Here is a 16,156-nt window from a genome sequence, read left to right as displayed (position 1 = left end):
ATATATAGCCAGAATTGGGATTGCTGGATTATGTGGGTTCTATTTTTGATTTTTTAATGATCTTCCAACTGTTTTCCATTGTGGTTGTACAAATTTACATTTCCACCAACAGTGTACAAGGGTTAAAATTTTTCCACATCCTTACCAACACATCTTTTTTTTTTTTTTTTTTGCTTTTGAGTTTCAGGAATCCCTTATATATTTTAGATATTAACCCTTCATTAGATATATGATTTGAAAATACTTTCTCCCATTCTGTAGGTTGCTTTTTAACTTTGCTGATTGTTTCTTTTGCTGTGCATATTGGTTTGAATTGATGTAATGACACTTGTCTGTTTTTGCTTTTGTTGCTTGTGCTTTTTCACAGCATATCTAAGAAATTATTGCCAAGGCCAGGGTCAAGATTTTTCTGTTTTCTTCTAGGAGTTTTAGAGTTTCATGTCTTATTTTTAAGTCTTTACTTCCTTTTGAGTTGGGTTTTGTATAGGGTATAAGAGAAGCATCTAATTTCATTCTTTTGTACTGGATATCCAGTTTTCCAAACACCATTTATTAAAAAGGCTATCTTTTCCCCATTGTGTATTCTTGCCCTCCTTGTCTAAGATCAGTTTATGATAAATGTGTGGTTTATTTCTAGGCCCTCTATTCTATTCCATTGGTCAATATGTCTGTTTATTTTTATGCTAGTACCTTACTGTTTTGATTACTGTAGTTTGAAATCAGGATATGTGACACATCCTACTTTGTTCTTCTTCCTCAAGATTGCTCTGTTGATTTGGGGTCTCTTGTGGTTCCATATGAATTTTAGGACTTCTTTTATTTCCATAAAATTTGTAATTGGTTTTTTTTTTTTTTTTTTTTTTGGCTGTGTTGGGTCTTCTTTGCTGCGCACGGGCTTTCTCTAGTCGTGGCGAGCAGGGGCTACTCTTTGTTGTGGTGTGCAGGCTTCTCATTGTGGTGGCTTCTCTTGTTGCAGAGCATGGGCTCTAGGTGCTCGGGCTTCAGTAGTTGTGGTGCAAGGGCTCTAGAGTGCAGGCTCAGTAGTTGAGGCACACAGGCTTGTCACTCTGCAACATGTGGGATCTTCCCAGACCAGTGATCGAACCCGTGTCCCTTGCATTGGCGGGCGGATTATTAGCCACTGCACCACCAGAGAAGTCCCTGTCACTGGGATTTTGATAACAATTGCATTGAATCTGTAGATCACTATGAATAGTATGTACATTTCAACAATATTAATATTTCTAATCCATGAATATGCAATGTCTTTCCATTTATTTGTGTCTTTCAATTTTTTTTAAATGTTTTTTTTTTTTTACTGAAGTATAATTTACAATGTTGTGTTAGTTTCTGGTGTACAGCAAAGTGATTCAGTTTTTTATACACACACACACACACACACACACACACACACACGTATACAGTTAGTCCCCTACATACAAACCTTCAAGTTGTGAACTTTCAGAGATGCAAACGTGTGTTCACATGTCCAGTCATGTAAGTTAGTTCACATGTCTGGCGTACATTGTCACATGCATGCATCCTCTACAAGTGATTATGTTTTTGTGTACTTTACAGTAGTGTATAGAGTACAGTAGTACAGTATCTTTATTTTAAGCCCAGGATGTCCGGAAGCAAGCATAAAAGCAGTGGTGATGTAGCTGGTACTGCTAAGAAGTGCCAAGTGATAACAATGGAAACAAAAGTGAAAATAACTTGAGAGAGTGGAGTGAGGCAAAACAATGGTAGATGTCACTCGTTCTTATAACATGAATCTTTCAACCATCAGCATGATTTTGGAGAACACGGACAAGATCATGTAACATGTGAAGTCTCCTGTGCCAATGATGTCAACAATAGTATCAAAGAAGTGTGGAAAAGTGATGGAGGAGATGGAGAAACTTCTCAGTGTGTGGATGCAGGATCAGCATCTGCGTCGAGTCCCACTCAACTTAATGCTGATTTAAGAGAAAGCTAAAAGCCTTTATGAAGACTTGAAGAAGAAACACGGCGAAGAATCCAAGGGCGCATCTTTTATTGCCAGCCATGGCTGGTTTCATCAGTTCAAGGCTAGAGCCAACCTTCACAACATAAAAGTAAGTGGCGAGGCAATGAGTGCAGATAACAGTAGCTGCCTGGGAGTTTCCTGAAATGTTTCGAGAAATTATCGATAAAGGTATGTATTTACCCGAGCAGGTTTTTAATGTGGATGAGTCAGGACTGTACTGGAAGAGGAAGCCAGACCGAAGTTACATCAGTAAGGAGGAAAAGTTGATGCCAGGCTATAAAGCAGCAAAGGATAGGCTATCTCTGTTGTTTGGTGGCAGTGCTTCCAGCAATATGAAGCCGAAGCCTCGCTTAGTTTATCATTCAGAGAACCCAAGAGCCCTTAAAACATAGCCAAGGGCTCTCTTCCTATTGTGTGGAAGAGTAACCCCAAAGCCTGGGTTGCACAGCCATTTTCCAGGACTGGTTTTTCCACCAATTTATCCCAGAGGTAGAGAAATATTGCTTGGAGGAGGATGTTCCATTCAACATTCTTTTGCTGCTCAACAATGCTCCAAGCCAACCCCCATTCATGGACGACTTTCATCCCAACATCAAAGTACAGTAGTGCATATGCCACTGAATACTACATCGCTCATCGAACCTATGAACCAGGGAGTTATAGCAACGTACAAGAAATATTATTTACATCACACTTTTCATCAGGCAGTAAAGGTGAGTGACACATCAGGAACAACTTGGCGACAATTTTGGAAGGACTATGACATCTACAAGGCCACAAAGAAACATTGACTCTGCTTGGCGTGAGGTTATGGCCGTCACCATGAATGGGGTTTGGAAGAACCTTGGCCCACAGTTTGTTCACGGTTTTCATGGATTTGAGAAGGTGGATGAGGAGTCCAAAGAGGCCTTCAGCAATGTAGTGACCCTCAACGAGCAGCTGGATGGAGCTAGATCTGCAAGAGGACGACTTCATTGAACTCCTTGCTGTGCAGCATGAGGAGCTTACTAATGAAGACCTGGTGGAATTGGAGGCCCAGAGAAAGGACGAAGAGAGACAAGAGGAAGAAGTAACTGAAGAACCGAAAAGATTCACGATGCAGGAAATGGCAAGGGGATTTCCTTTATTTAAGGAGGCATTGTTAGTTTTTGAGGCATAGGACCCAAACGTTGAAAGGTACACAAAGGTTGCTGCAGCCGTTCAGAATGCAATCCAGTGCTACCGTGTCATCTATGATGAGAAGAAAAGAGCTACTACCCAGACATCACTAGATCATTTTTTTTAAGAGGGTAGATAGAATTGAGTCCAGCAAGGAACCAGAACCTGTGCCATCAACGTCAGGCGTGAGTGAAATTGCAGCTTGCCCTCCATCTCCTGTTGCTGATGGTCCTTCAGCTCTACCATCTCCCACCTCCTCTCCCTCCTCCAGTCAGTAACTCTTCTTGCCTGTTCACTGGATGCCAGCCTCTGTATGCCAGCTGTTGTACTGTACTACTGTACTTTTCAAGGTACTGTACTGTAAGGTATAAAATGTTTTCTTAATTTTTTGTGTTTGTTTTTTATGTATTATTTGTGTGAAAAGTATTATAAACTTATTACAGTACAGTACTAAATAGCCAATTGTGTTAGTTGGGTACCTAGGCTAACTTTGTCAGACTTATGAACAAATTGGACTTAGAACACACTCTTGAAATGGAACTCGTTCATATGTAGGGGACTTACTGTATATAATTTTTCAGATTATTTTCATTATAGTTTATTACAAGTTATTGAATATAGTTCCCTGTGCTATAGAGTAGGATCTTGTTGTTTATCTGTTTTATATATAGTAGCTTCTATCTGCTAATCCCAAACTCCTAGTTTATCCCTCCTCCCTGCCTTTCCTCTTTGGTAACCATAAGTTTGTTTTCTATGTCTGTGAGTCTATTTCTGTTCTGTAAATAAGTTCATTTTTATCATATTTTAGATTCCACATATAAGTGATGTCATATGATATTTGTCTTTGTCTGACTTTCTTCACTTAGTATGACAATCTCTAGGTCCGTCCATGTTGCAGCAAATGTCATTATTTCATTCTGTTTTGTGGCTAGGTAGTATTCCATTGTATATATATACCACATCTTTTTCCATTAATCTGTTGACGTATATTTAGGTTGCTTCCATTTCTTGGCTATTGTAAATAGTGCTGTTATGAACACTGAGGTGCGTGTATCTTTTTAAATTAGAGTTTTCTCCAGATATATGCCCTGGAATGGGATTGCCCGATCATATGGCAACTCTGTTTCTAGTTTTTTAAGGAACCTCCATACTGTTCTCCATAATGGTTACACCAACATACATTCCCACCAACAGAGTAAGAGGGTTTCCTTTTCTCCACACCCTCTCCAGCATTTATTATTTGTAGACTTTTTGATGATGGCCATCCCAACTGGTGTGAAGTGATACATCATTTTAGTTTTGATTTGCATTTCTCCAATAATTAGCGATGTTGAGCATCTTTTCATGTGCTTATTGGTCATCTGTATGTCTTCTTTGGTGAAATGTCTATTTAGGTCTTCTGCCTATTTTTGATTAGGTTGTTTGTTTTTTTGTTATTGAGTTTTATGAGCTGTGTGTATATTTTGAAAAGAAGCCCTTGTCAATTGCATCATTTGCAAATATTTTCTCCCAGTACGTAGGTTGTCTTTTAGTTTTGTTCATGGTTTCCTTTGCTGTGTGAAAGCTGATAAGTTTGATTAGGTCCCATTTGTTTATTTTTGCTTTTATTTCTATTGCCTTGGGAGACTGACCTAAGAAAACATTGGTATGATTTATGTCAGAGAATCTTTTGCCTGTGTTCTCTTTTAGGTGTTTTATGGTATCCTGTCTTATATGTAAGTCTTTAAGCCATTTTGAGTTTATTTTTGTGTATGGCATGAGGCAGTTTTCTAACTTTATTGATTTACATGCAGTTGTCCAGCTTTCCCAACACCACTTGCTGAAGAGACTGTCTTTTCTCCATGGTATATTCTTGCCTCCTTTGTCAAAGATTAATTGATTGTAGATGTGTGTGTTTATTTCTGGGCTCTCTGTTTTGTTACATTAATCTATATGTCTGTTTTTGTGCCAGTACCACGCAGTTTTGATTACTGTAGCTTTGTAATTGTCTGAAGTCCGGGAGGGTTATGCCTCCTGCTTTGTTCTTTTTCCTCAGGATTGCTTTGTCAATTCTGGGTCTTTTATAGTTTCTTATAAATTTTAGAATTATTTGTTCTAGTCTGTGGAAAATGGCATGGGTAATTTGATAGGGATCACATTAAATCTGTAGATTGCTTGAGGTAGTATGGCCATTTTAACAATATTAATTCTTCCAATCCAAGAGCATGGTATATCTTTACATTTCTTGAAATCATCTTCTGTTTCCTTTATCAGTGTTTTATAGATCTCAGCATATAAGTGTTTCATCTACTTGGTCAGGTTTATTCCTAAGTATTTGATTTTTTTGATGCAATTTTTATTTATTTATTTTTTATTGAAGTGAGTTACAATGTTGTGTTAAATACTGCTGTACAGCAAAGTGACGTATATATATGTATATATACATACACACACACATCCTTTTTCATACTCTTTTCCATTATGGTTTATCACAGGATATCAAATACAGTGGGATAGGATATTTGCTATACAGTAGGACCTTGTTTATCTGTAGCTTTATCCTTTTTTTTTTTTTTTTTACAAAGGAACTGTTTATTAACTAACATGTAATTCTACTAACTTTCTATGTCTCATGGTCATAACCACTGTCAGGATGTTGTTAAGGCCACTGTGTCCCCTTTATGAGATCCATAAGAAGAAACTGCTGACTCGTCTTTTTTTTTCTTTAAAACATCTTTATTGGAGTATAATTGCTTTACAATGTTGTGTTAGTTTCTGCTGTATAACAAAGTGAATCAGCTATGTGTATACATATATCCCCATATCCCCTCCCTCTTGCGTCTCCCTCCCACCCTCCCTATCCCACCCCTCTGGTGGTCACAAAGCACCGAGCTGATCTCCCTGTGCTATGCAGCTGCTTCCCACTAGCTATCTGTTTTACATTTGGTAGTGTATTTATGTCCATGCCACTCTTTCACTTCATCCCAGCTTACCCATCCCCCTCCCTGTGTCCTCAAGTCCATTCTCTACATCTGTGTCTTTATTCCTGTCCTGCCCCTAGATTCATCAGAACCTTTTTTTTTTAGATTCCATATATATGTGTTAGCATACGGTATTTGTTTTTCTCTTTCTGACTTACTTCACTCTGTATGACAGACTCTAGGTCCATCCACCTCACTACAAGTAGCTCAATTTAGTTTCTTTTTATGGCTAATATTCCATTGTGTATATGTGCCACATCTTCTTTATCCATTCATCTGTTGATGGACACTTAGATTGCTTCCATGTCCTGGCTATTGTAAATAGTGCTGCAGTGAACATTGTAGTACATGACTCTTTTTGAATTATGGTTTTCTCAGGGTATATGCTCAGTAATGGGATTGCTGGGTCATACAGCAGTTCTGGTTTTACTTTTTTAAGGAACCTCCATACTGTTCTCCCTAGTGGCTGTATCAGTTTACATTCCCACCAACAGTGCAAGAGTGTTCCCTTTTCTCCACACCCTCTCCAGCATTTATTGTTTGTAGATTTTTTGATGATGGCCATTCTGACTGGTGTGAGGTGATACGTCATTGTAGTTTTGATTTGCATTTCTCTAATGATTAGTGATGTTGATGATGTAATTTTTAAAGGGATTTTTTTAAACTTTCCCTTTCTGATATTTCATTGTTAGTATAAAGAAATTCAACAGATTTCTATATGTTAATCTTGTATCCTGTTACCTTGCTGAATTTGCTTATCAGTTCTAGTAGTTTTTGTATGGAGTCTTTAGGGTTTTCTATATATAGTATAATGTCATCTGCATATAATGACAATTTTACCTCTTCCCTTCCAATTTTGATACCTTTTGTTTCTTTTTACTGTCTGATTTCTGTGGCTAGGACTTCCAGTCCTATGTTGAATAGAAGTGGTGAAAGTGGTCATCATTGTCTTGTTCCAGATTTTAGTAGGAAGGCTTTTCACTGTTAAGTATTATGTTGACTGTGGGTTTGTCATAAATAGCTTTTCTTATGTTGAGATATGTTCGCTCTGTACCCACTTTGATAAGAGTTTTTATCATGAATGGATGTTGAATTTTATCAAATGCTTTTTCTGCATCTGTTGAGATGATCGTGTGTTTTTTGTCTTTTCTTTTGTTGATGTGGTGTATCACATTGATTAATTTGCATATGTTGAACCATCCTTGTGACCCTGAGATGAATCCAACTTGATCATGGTGTATGATCCTTTTTATGTGTTGTTGGATTTGGTTTGCTAATATTTTGTTGAGAATTTTTTGCATCTATGTTCATCAAAGATACTGGCCTGTAATTTTCTTTTATGAATGACTTTGGTAGTGTTCCCTACTCTTCAGTCTTTTGGAAGAGTTTGAGAAGGATTGATATAAGTTCTTCTTTGTATGTTTGGTAGAATTCCCCAGTGAAGACAACCAGTCCTAGACTTTTTTTTTGCAGAGAGTTTTTTTAAATTACAGATTCTATTTCACTTCTAGTGATTTGTCTGTTCAAACTATCTATTTATTTTTGATTCAGGTTTGGTGGACAAGTTTCTAGAAACTTGTCCGTTTCTTCTAGGTTGTCCAATCTGTTGGCGTATAATTGTTTATAGTATTCTCTTATGGTTTTTTTGTATTTCTGCAGTATCAGTTGTGATTTCTCCTCATTTATTTGGGTTCTCTCTCTTTTCTCATTGAGCCTGACCAGAGGTTTGTCAGTTTTGTTTACATTTTCAAAAAAACAGCTCTTGGCTTACTGATTTTTTCTCTTGTTTTTTGATATCTATTTTATTTATTTCCTCCCTGATCTTTATTATTTCCTTCCTTCTGCTGACTTTAGGTTTTGTTTGTTCTTCTTTTTCTAATTCTTTTAGGTGGTAGGTTAGGTTGTTTATTTGAGATTTTTCTTGTTTTTGAGGAAGGGATTTATCACTACGAAGGTCCCTCTTTGGACTGCTTTTGCTGCATTCCATAGATTTTGTATGGTTGTGTTTTCATTGTCTTTTGTCTCAAGGTATTTTTTAACTTCCTCTTCGATTTCATTGTTTTTGACCTATTGCTTTTTTAGTAGCATGTTTCATCTCCATGTAATCATTTTTTTTCTCGTTTCTCTTTCTGTGGTTGATTTCTAGTTTCATGCTGTTGTGGTCAGAAAAGATGCTTGAAATAATCCCTGGCCTCTTAAATTTGTTGAGGCTTGTTTTGTGTCCTAGTATGTGGTCTGTCCTAGAGAATGTTCCAGTGTGCACTTGAAAAGAATGTGTATTCTGGTTGTTGTTGTTGTTTTGTTTGATTTGGTGGTTTTTGTTTTTGTTTTTTTTGGATGCAATGTCCTGAAAATATCAATTAAGTCTGTCTGTTCTGTTGTGTCATTTTGTTGCCTTATTGATTTTCTGTCTGGAATATCTGTCCATTGATGTCTTTTGAGATGATTTGTGATTTTTATCCTTCATTCTGTTAATGTGTTGTATCTTATTGACTGATTTTCATATGTTGAACCATCCTTGCATCACAGGGATAAATCCCATTTGGTCATGATGTGTGATCCTTTAAATGTGCTTTTGAATTCAGTTTACTAGTTTTCTGTTAAGGATTTTTGCATCTGTATTCATCAGGGATATTGGCCTGTAGTTTTCTTTTCTTGTAATGTCTTTTTCTGCTTTTGGTCAGGGTAATGATAGCCTCATAAAATTAGTTTGGGAGTGTTTCCTCCTCTTCAGTTTTTTGAAAGTGTTTGAGGAGGATTGGTATTAATTCTTCTTTAAATGTTAGGTAGAATTCCCCTGTGAAGCCATCTGGTCCTGAGCTTTTCTTTGTTGATTACTGAATCAATTTTATTGCTAGTTATATATCTATTCAGATTTTCTATTTCTTCATGATTTTGTCTTGGTAGGTTTTATGTTTCTAGGAATTTATCCTTTTTTCTAGGTTATCCAATTTGTTGGCATATAATTATCAGAGTAGTCTCTCATAATTCTTTTTTATTTCTGTGGCATCCATTGTAGTGACTCCTCTTTCACAGCTAATTTTATTTGAGTCTTCTTTTTTTTCTTAGCCTAACTAAAGGTAGTCAATTTTGTTGATCTTTTTAAAAAACAGCTCTTAGTTTGGTTGATTTTTTTCTATGATTTTTCTAATCTCTATTTCATTTATTTCTGTTCTAATCTTTATTATTTCCCTCTGATAACTTTGAGCTTAGTTTATTCTGTTTTTTCTAGTTCCTTGAAGTATAGAGTTAAGTTGTTTGAGAGCTTTCTCCTCTTTTAATTTAGGCACTTAATGCTATAAAATTCCCTCTTAGCATTGATCTTGCTGCGTCCAATAAATTTTGGTATATTATGGTTTCATATTCATTTGTCTCAAGGTATTTTCTAATTTCCCTTTTGATTTCTTCTTTGACCCATTAGTTGTTCTAGAGTATTTTTGTTTAGTTTCCACAAATTTGTGAATTTTCTAGTTTTTCTTCTGCTATTGAAAGTGAGGTATTGAGATCTCCTAGTAATACTGTGTTGCTTTCTGTTTCTTCCTTCAGTTTTCTCAATGTTTGCTTCATATATTTAGGTGCTCTGATGTTGGATGTATATATATTTATAGTAGTTATATCTTCCTGGTGAAATTGACCTTTTTATCGTTATATAATATCCTTTTTTGTTTCCTTTGAAAGTTTTTTACTTAAAGTCTATTTTATCTTATATAAGCATGGCCAACCCTGCTCTTTTTTGGTTACAACTTGCATGGAATTTATTTTTCTATCCTTTCATTTTCAGCCTATGTATGGCCTTAAATCTAAAGTGAGTTTCTTGCGGACAGCACATAGTCAGATCTTGGTTTTTCTTTGTTCAGCCACTCTATGTCTTTGATTAGGGAGTTTAATCCATTTATAGGTAAAGTAATTATTGATAGGGAGGACTTACTATTGCCATTTATTCGTTGTTTTCTGTATTGTAGCTCTTTTGTTGCTCTTTTTCTTTCTTGAGGTCCTCCTTTGTATTTCAGTGAATTTTTGGTAGTGAAGTGCTTTTTTCCTTTCTCATTTTCTTTTGTGTATCCTCTATAGGTATTTTCTTTATAATTACAATGGAACTTACCCAAAACATCTTATAACAATCTATTTTAAGCTGATAAGAACTAAGTTCAATCACACTTAAGAGCTCTTTTTTGTTTTCTTGAATATTTCTTTTTTTAATAGCATCCCATTCATAATAGATGGAATATTTTCTCTTATTTCTCTGAGGGTATTAGTGATGGCTTTTTGAAGTGTTTTTTTTTCGTCCTTGCATAGTTTCTGTTTTCTCCCATTTGCTTTCATTTCTTTGTTTGCTCTGTTCTCTTTCACATTAGAGGCTTTTCTCAGATGCCTGATAATCTGTGCTCATATTTATGAGTAGGGGCCAAAAACAGATTGGAAGCTCTGAGCAAATGAGTGATCCTTATTGACTTTGAGCTTCACTTAAAGTCATCTGGCTTGTCCATTTCTTGGAGAAATTCCACATCCAAAATCAGCATTTTTAGATCTTTCTTCTTGGGGTAATCAGATTCCCCAGAGAAGACTTCAGAACTCTTGCATGGGAGGGTACCACCAGCATTGTGGGAGCCTAATGGGAGGAAGTGTTTGGGGTATCCTCATCATTCAGAATGCATTATTTCTCTTAATCTCCTAGTTTTTAGGAACAGTATTCTCATCCTCAACTGTATCTAGCTCTCCCTGTGTTCAGAGAATGAACCTCCAGTATTCACCAAGATTGGGAGTGGTCTTTACCCAGTAGCATATTATAGGGGAGGTGTTTAAAGATCTAATCTATTTTTAAAGAGTTTTCAGCCTACCCACCTTATCTTAACCCCAGCTCTTTACATCCATTTCCAGAGACACCTGAATATATCAGTTCCTAAAATGTTTGAGGATTCTTAGGTGTAGATTGGGTTAGTTCCTGGCTTTCCCCACTGCTGGTTTAAGATTCAGCTTTCTTGAGTACACTCGTTCAGTTATTTTCCAGCTTCCAGAATATTGTTGCTATTGCCTCCTTTCCTTGTTCTTCCTTACCTTGTCAGTTTGTATTAAAAAAAAAAAAGTCTCTATAGTTTTTGGAGAGTTTTCTGGAGGGATTGAAATTAGATGCATGTGTTCAATCCACCATCTTTATCTGAAACTAACTAATTCCTACCACAATTAAATAGTTGCCTTACCTCCCTAATGTGTTATTTCTGGTGATCCTTGGTTTATATTAGGTGTTATACCTGAAGAACCTTAGCCCTCGGGTGACCGAAAGAGATCTTGTCTCATTATTCGCTCGGTTCCAGGAGAAGAAAGGACCTCCAATTCAATTCCGAATGATGACTGGACGAATGAGGGGGCAGGCTTTTATCACTTTTCCCAGTAAGTAGTTTCATCTGGATAATTACTCAGTTGTAGCATAAGTTCATTAGTGACTACTTATCCCCTCTCTTGTTTAGGTATAGCGCTTTGATTTCTCTACAGCACATGAGAAGTATGTGCTTGGCCAAGCACATGGGAGGCAGGGAAGAGAACTAAGGAAAACATGTTTTTAATTTTTCTCTACTTTCCCTTCTGTGCTTCCTCTCCTCCTTTGACAGTGCACGGCCACTTTATACCTTTGTCCTCACTTTTCCTCAGTCTTGGCACTTCCTACTCACGCCATCAAAATTTACTTTCCCTTTGCTGAAAATAGTATTTCTAGTCCAAGTTATAATTATGTTAATTATTAATATATTGGTATTCTGATCAGAACACTCGTACTTGCATTATGCCCTATTCCTTTAGGACTAAGAGACTGCAAGATATTATGCTATTATGCTATATTATGCTAATGCATTACTAATTCATAATTAACTAGTAGGTGATATATTCTTTTAACTATTGTTTGCATCTTAATACATGATTTCAGTATCCTAAGCCAAAGGGAGAAATAATACAGGCATATCTCAGAGATATTACAGATTCGGTTCCAGACCACTGCAATAAAGTGAATATCCCAGTGAAGCAAGTCACATGAATATTTTGGTTTCCTAGCACATGTAAAAGTTATGTTTGTACTATACTGTAGTCTATTAAGTGTGCAGTAGCATTTTGTCTAAAAAAACAATGTACATAACTTAAAAATACTTTCTTGGTAAAAAATGCTAGCCATCATCTGACAGTGCAAGGTTGCTAGAAACCTTAAATTTGAGGGAAAAAACTGCAATATCTGCAAAGCATAATAAAGCAAAGTGCAGTTAAAAAGTTATACCTGTATAGGAATTTCAGTTCCTATGACAGACCAGACTTTCTTTTTTTGGTGGAGGCTGGGTAGGAGCTGTGCCTTTTATTATCCCTAAAGTATCATCATTTATGTACAGCCTAGTAATCTATTTAAAGGGAAGTGCTTTTATACATGAGCAGTGCCAAACTCCCCTGCATTCTTTTCATACAGCATTGTACCATCTTTCCTATCTCATTGAAGGTTTGTGGATCCTCAACGCTAGTGATTTTTAGTCTTTTCAAGTGTGAGAACCCTTTTTAAACTTATAAAATTACTTCATGCACCCCCACCTAATATGATCTATTAATTGAAAACATATGTAATAAAAAGGCTTTATACACTAAGTACTTCTAAATAAATAACCATTTTAGTAATTATACATGCATTTGAAAATTTGTAGTGCATACATATATGAGACATAAATTGGTTCAATCTAAAAACATTGCTTGTCCACTTATGATTTCACAGACTCTAGGCAGTAATTCTATTCCTTCCTAATTTCCCACATCCAGGCTCTGAGACCCATAAATCAAATCCTCCTGCTATATGCTATATACTCTTACACCTCAAGCTTCCATATGCCTGCAAGCATTCTTAAACTTACTTATCCTAATGAGGGCTCCTACAACCACTCTGATCAAAAGGAAAAAGTAGCAAAATGTCCTCAATACCATGATAACTTCTTTTATTTGTCTTCCCCATTTTGAAAATGATTTCATTCTTACAGTACCTATAATCTGTTATCTAAGATAGAGGTTTGTGTATTATTAGTTATAGCTTAACCCTCTTTAACACACTGTCTGTATCCTTGTTTCTTTACCTATATCATTGAATTAGGAGAAGCTCTCAAACATCCATTTTAAGATTTTATTGTTGTTATTCTTAGCCATTAGTTTAATCTTGCTGAGTTATTACAAATTTGAGATTGTAGAAAACCCAATAAAATCAAATAATTACGTGGCCTTATAGCCTACACTGAACTCCAAGGCAAAACAACATAAACTAGACTTGGAATAAAATCGATTAAGCCACATATAAACTGATGTTTTTTCTTTCTCTTTTAGATACAGAAATAGCATGGCAAGCATTGCGTCTAGTAAATGGATATAAACTACGTGGGAAAATATTGGTGATAGAATTTGGAAAGAACAAAAAGCAGCAGTCAGATCTCCAGGCTGCTTCTCTAATATCATCTACTACAGATAATACTACAGAAATCAGTGGCAGCTAGAAGACATAAAGATTGTGAGTCCCAGGAGGTCTTTCTTGCATCAGAATCTAAGATCTAGGATTTGTATATAGATAGCAATTTATTTGGAATTGAAGAAGAGAAGCTAACTGAGGGAGAGAAAACTGAATTAAAATCCCTTTCAGCTTTTGGAAAGAATTGGTAGAAAACATTTTCTATAATCAAACACTCTCTGGGATAGACAATATAATGAGTATGGAGGATAGGGAATAAAGAGTATCATTTTCTCAGGATAAATTACAGTAGATTACTTCCAAGGGTTTTTTTTTAATCATTATAATTTATATGAGGTCTTAAATATTTGTCCCTTGAGATAACATTCTTTCAAGACTGGCTCCTATATATACAAAACTAAAAAATGAATTAAGTGTTGAAATATTTATTTATAGAGCCCATTTGTCCCTAAATTTATTTTCCTAGTAAATAAATGACCAAGACTCCAGGCCTAAACATCAGCAAATGCTCTTGAATGAGACCTATCAGCAGTAACAGTAGGTAGTTTTCATAAGTTAGTCAACATATTTAATGGACATTTCCCTATTAAGTTATCACTGTCTTCAAATAGCTTTATATTTTTTCTAATGAAAGAATTTAGATCAAAACATTAATGTTCTCATAGTCATTTAAGCTAGCTACCATTGAGTAATGATTGAATTAAAAGCAATAAACATTGAATCATTGTCTATTACATGTTAGAGATTAGATATATTAATTTTAGAAGAGGAACATACTAGCAAAGAATAACTAAAGAGGGGTAGAAATAAAGAGCTCTCTAGAAGAGAGACAGCCTACCCCAAATCCCCCAGTTGTTTGTTTGTAGTTGCTGGAGAATAGAAAGATGATATGATATAGAGGAAGTAGTACAAACTTTGGAGTCAGACCTGTTTGAACTTCACAGCCATACTTACCACTCTGTGACTTTGGCAAGTCACTTAATCTGAGCCTCAGTTTTCTCATCTATAAAAATGACGATAATAATACTACTTACCTCATTGGGTTGTGATGTTTAATGGGATAATTGTATCCAGGTTGAAGATCAGAAAGAAAAAATAATGAAAATTTAATGGGGTAAAGAACCATTAAGCACTCCAACATACTTGTAATGGGAATGTCAGAGAAAGAAAGGAGCAGAAAAAATATTCCAATAAATAATGGCTGTAAAATCCCAAATTTGATGAGAAACATTATCTACACATCTGAGAAATCTCAATGAACCCCAATTAGGATAAATAAGAAGAAATCAACAAACATACCATAATAAGAATGCTAAAACCCAAAGACAAAGAGAAACTTTTGAAAGCAACATGAGACAACTGAAGCAACTTACAAGGGAACCTCAATAAGAGTAATAGATGACTTCTCATCAGAAACAATGGAGGTGGCAGTGGGAAAACATATTCAAAGTGCTGAAAGAAAAAGACTGTCAATATAGAATCCTATATTCAATAAAGCTGTTTTTCAAAAATGAAGATGAAATAAAGACATTCCCACATAGTCAAAAACTGAGAGACTATGTTGCTGTCAGGCCTGACTTACAGGAAATGTTAAAGGAAGTTCTTCAGGTGGAAAGCAAGTGACCTCAGACGGTAATTTGAATCTACACATCCAAAAAATTAGCATGGGTAAAGGTAATTATGTAATTATAAAAGACAGTCAAAATACATTTTTCCTTTCTTAATTGATTTAAAAAGCTATTTTATAAGACAATATGTATATAGTTGCATTGTTGGATCTATAACATATAAAACTGTAATATATTTACCAATAACAAGACAAAGGAAGTGGGTGGAAACAAAGCTGTATTGGATTAAAGAAATGACTCTAAAATGGTAACTCAAATCCATAGGAACAAATGAAGAAAATAAGAAATGGGAAATAAGGTTAATATTAAAAAGTTGTAAATATATATTTGTTCTTTCTTTCAGCTTCTTTAAAAGACATAAAATTATATTAAGTAATAATTATAATGATGTATTGTTGGGTTTGTAATATAGAAATAATAATAACAATAATACCACAAAAAGTGAGAAAAGGAGTAGGTTTATATAGCAATAAGGTTTTTATATCTCATTGGAATTTAGTTAGTATATAGCTGAAGCCAATTAAGTTAAGATGTGTATGGTAAACCCTAGAGCAACCACTAAAGAAATAACTAAAAATATATAGTGAAAATATTAAAGACGTTTAAATGTTTTATTAGAAAACATTCAAAGCAAAAGAAAGCAAAAAGAGGAATGGAGGGCTTCCCTGGTGGTGCAGTGGTTGAGAGTCTGCCTGCCGATGCAGGGGACACGGGTTCGTGCCCCGGTCTGGGAAGATCCCACATGCCACGGAGCAGCTGGGCCCATGAGCCATGGCCGCTGAGCCTGCGCATCCGGAGCCTGTGCTCCGCAGCAGGAGAGGCCACAACAGTGAGAGGCCCACGTACCACAAAAAACAAACAAACAAACAAACAAAAAAGAATGGAGAAACAAAAGCTTGAGACATATAGAAAAGAAACCGTAAAATGG

General features: G+C 35.7%; 1 protein-coding gene across 6 annotated transcripts in view; it reads left to right on the top strand.

Annotated features, from left to right (window-relative positions):
* The window catches only part of RBM41 (RNA binding motif protein 41), a 66,396-nt gene extending 51,070 nt beyond the window's left edge, over nt 1–15,326 (top strand). For all 6 annotated transcript variants that reach the window (XM_027089461.1, XM_027089459.1, XM_027089458.1 and 3 more), the window contains 2 exons: nt 11,367–11,514; nt 13,462–15,326. In XM_027089461.1, the coding sequence (XP_026945262.1) occupies nt 11,367–11,514; nt 13,462–13,628 (315 nt within the window). In that variant the 3' untranslated portion in view covers nt 13,629–15,326. The remainder of the gene's footprint in view (nt 1–11,366; nt 11,515–13,461) is intronic.
* Nucleotides 15,327–16,156: the final 830 nt, after the last annotated feature.

The sequence above is a fragment of the Aethalodelphis obliquidens genome, unplaced genomic scaffold, assembly GCF_003676395.1.
Source record: "Aethalodelphis obliquidens isolate GAN/ISIS:26980383/991018 unplaced genomic scaffold, ASM367639v1 scaffold66, whole genome shotgun sequence".
Classification (NCBI taxonomy): Eukaryota; Metazoa; Chordata; class Mammalia; order Artiodactyla; family Delphinidae; genus Aethalodelphis; species Aethalodelphis obliquidens.
The sequence above is the reverse complement of the archived record's forward strand: the minus strand, read 5'-3'. Positions and strand labels throughout refer to the sequence as shown.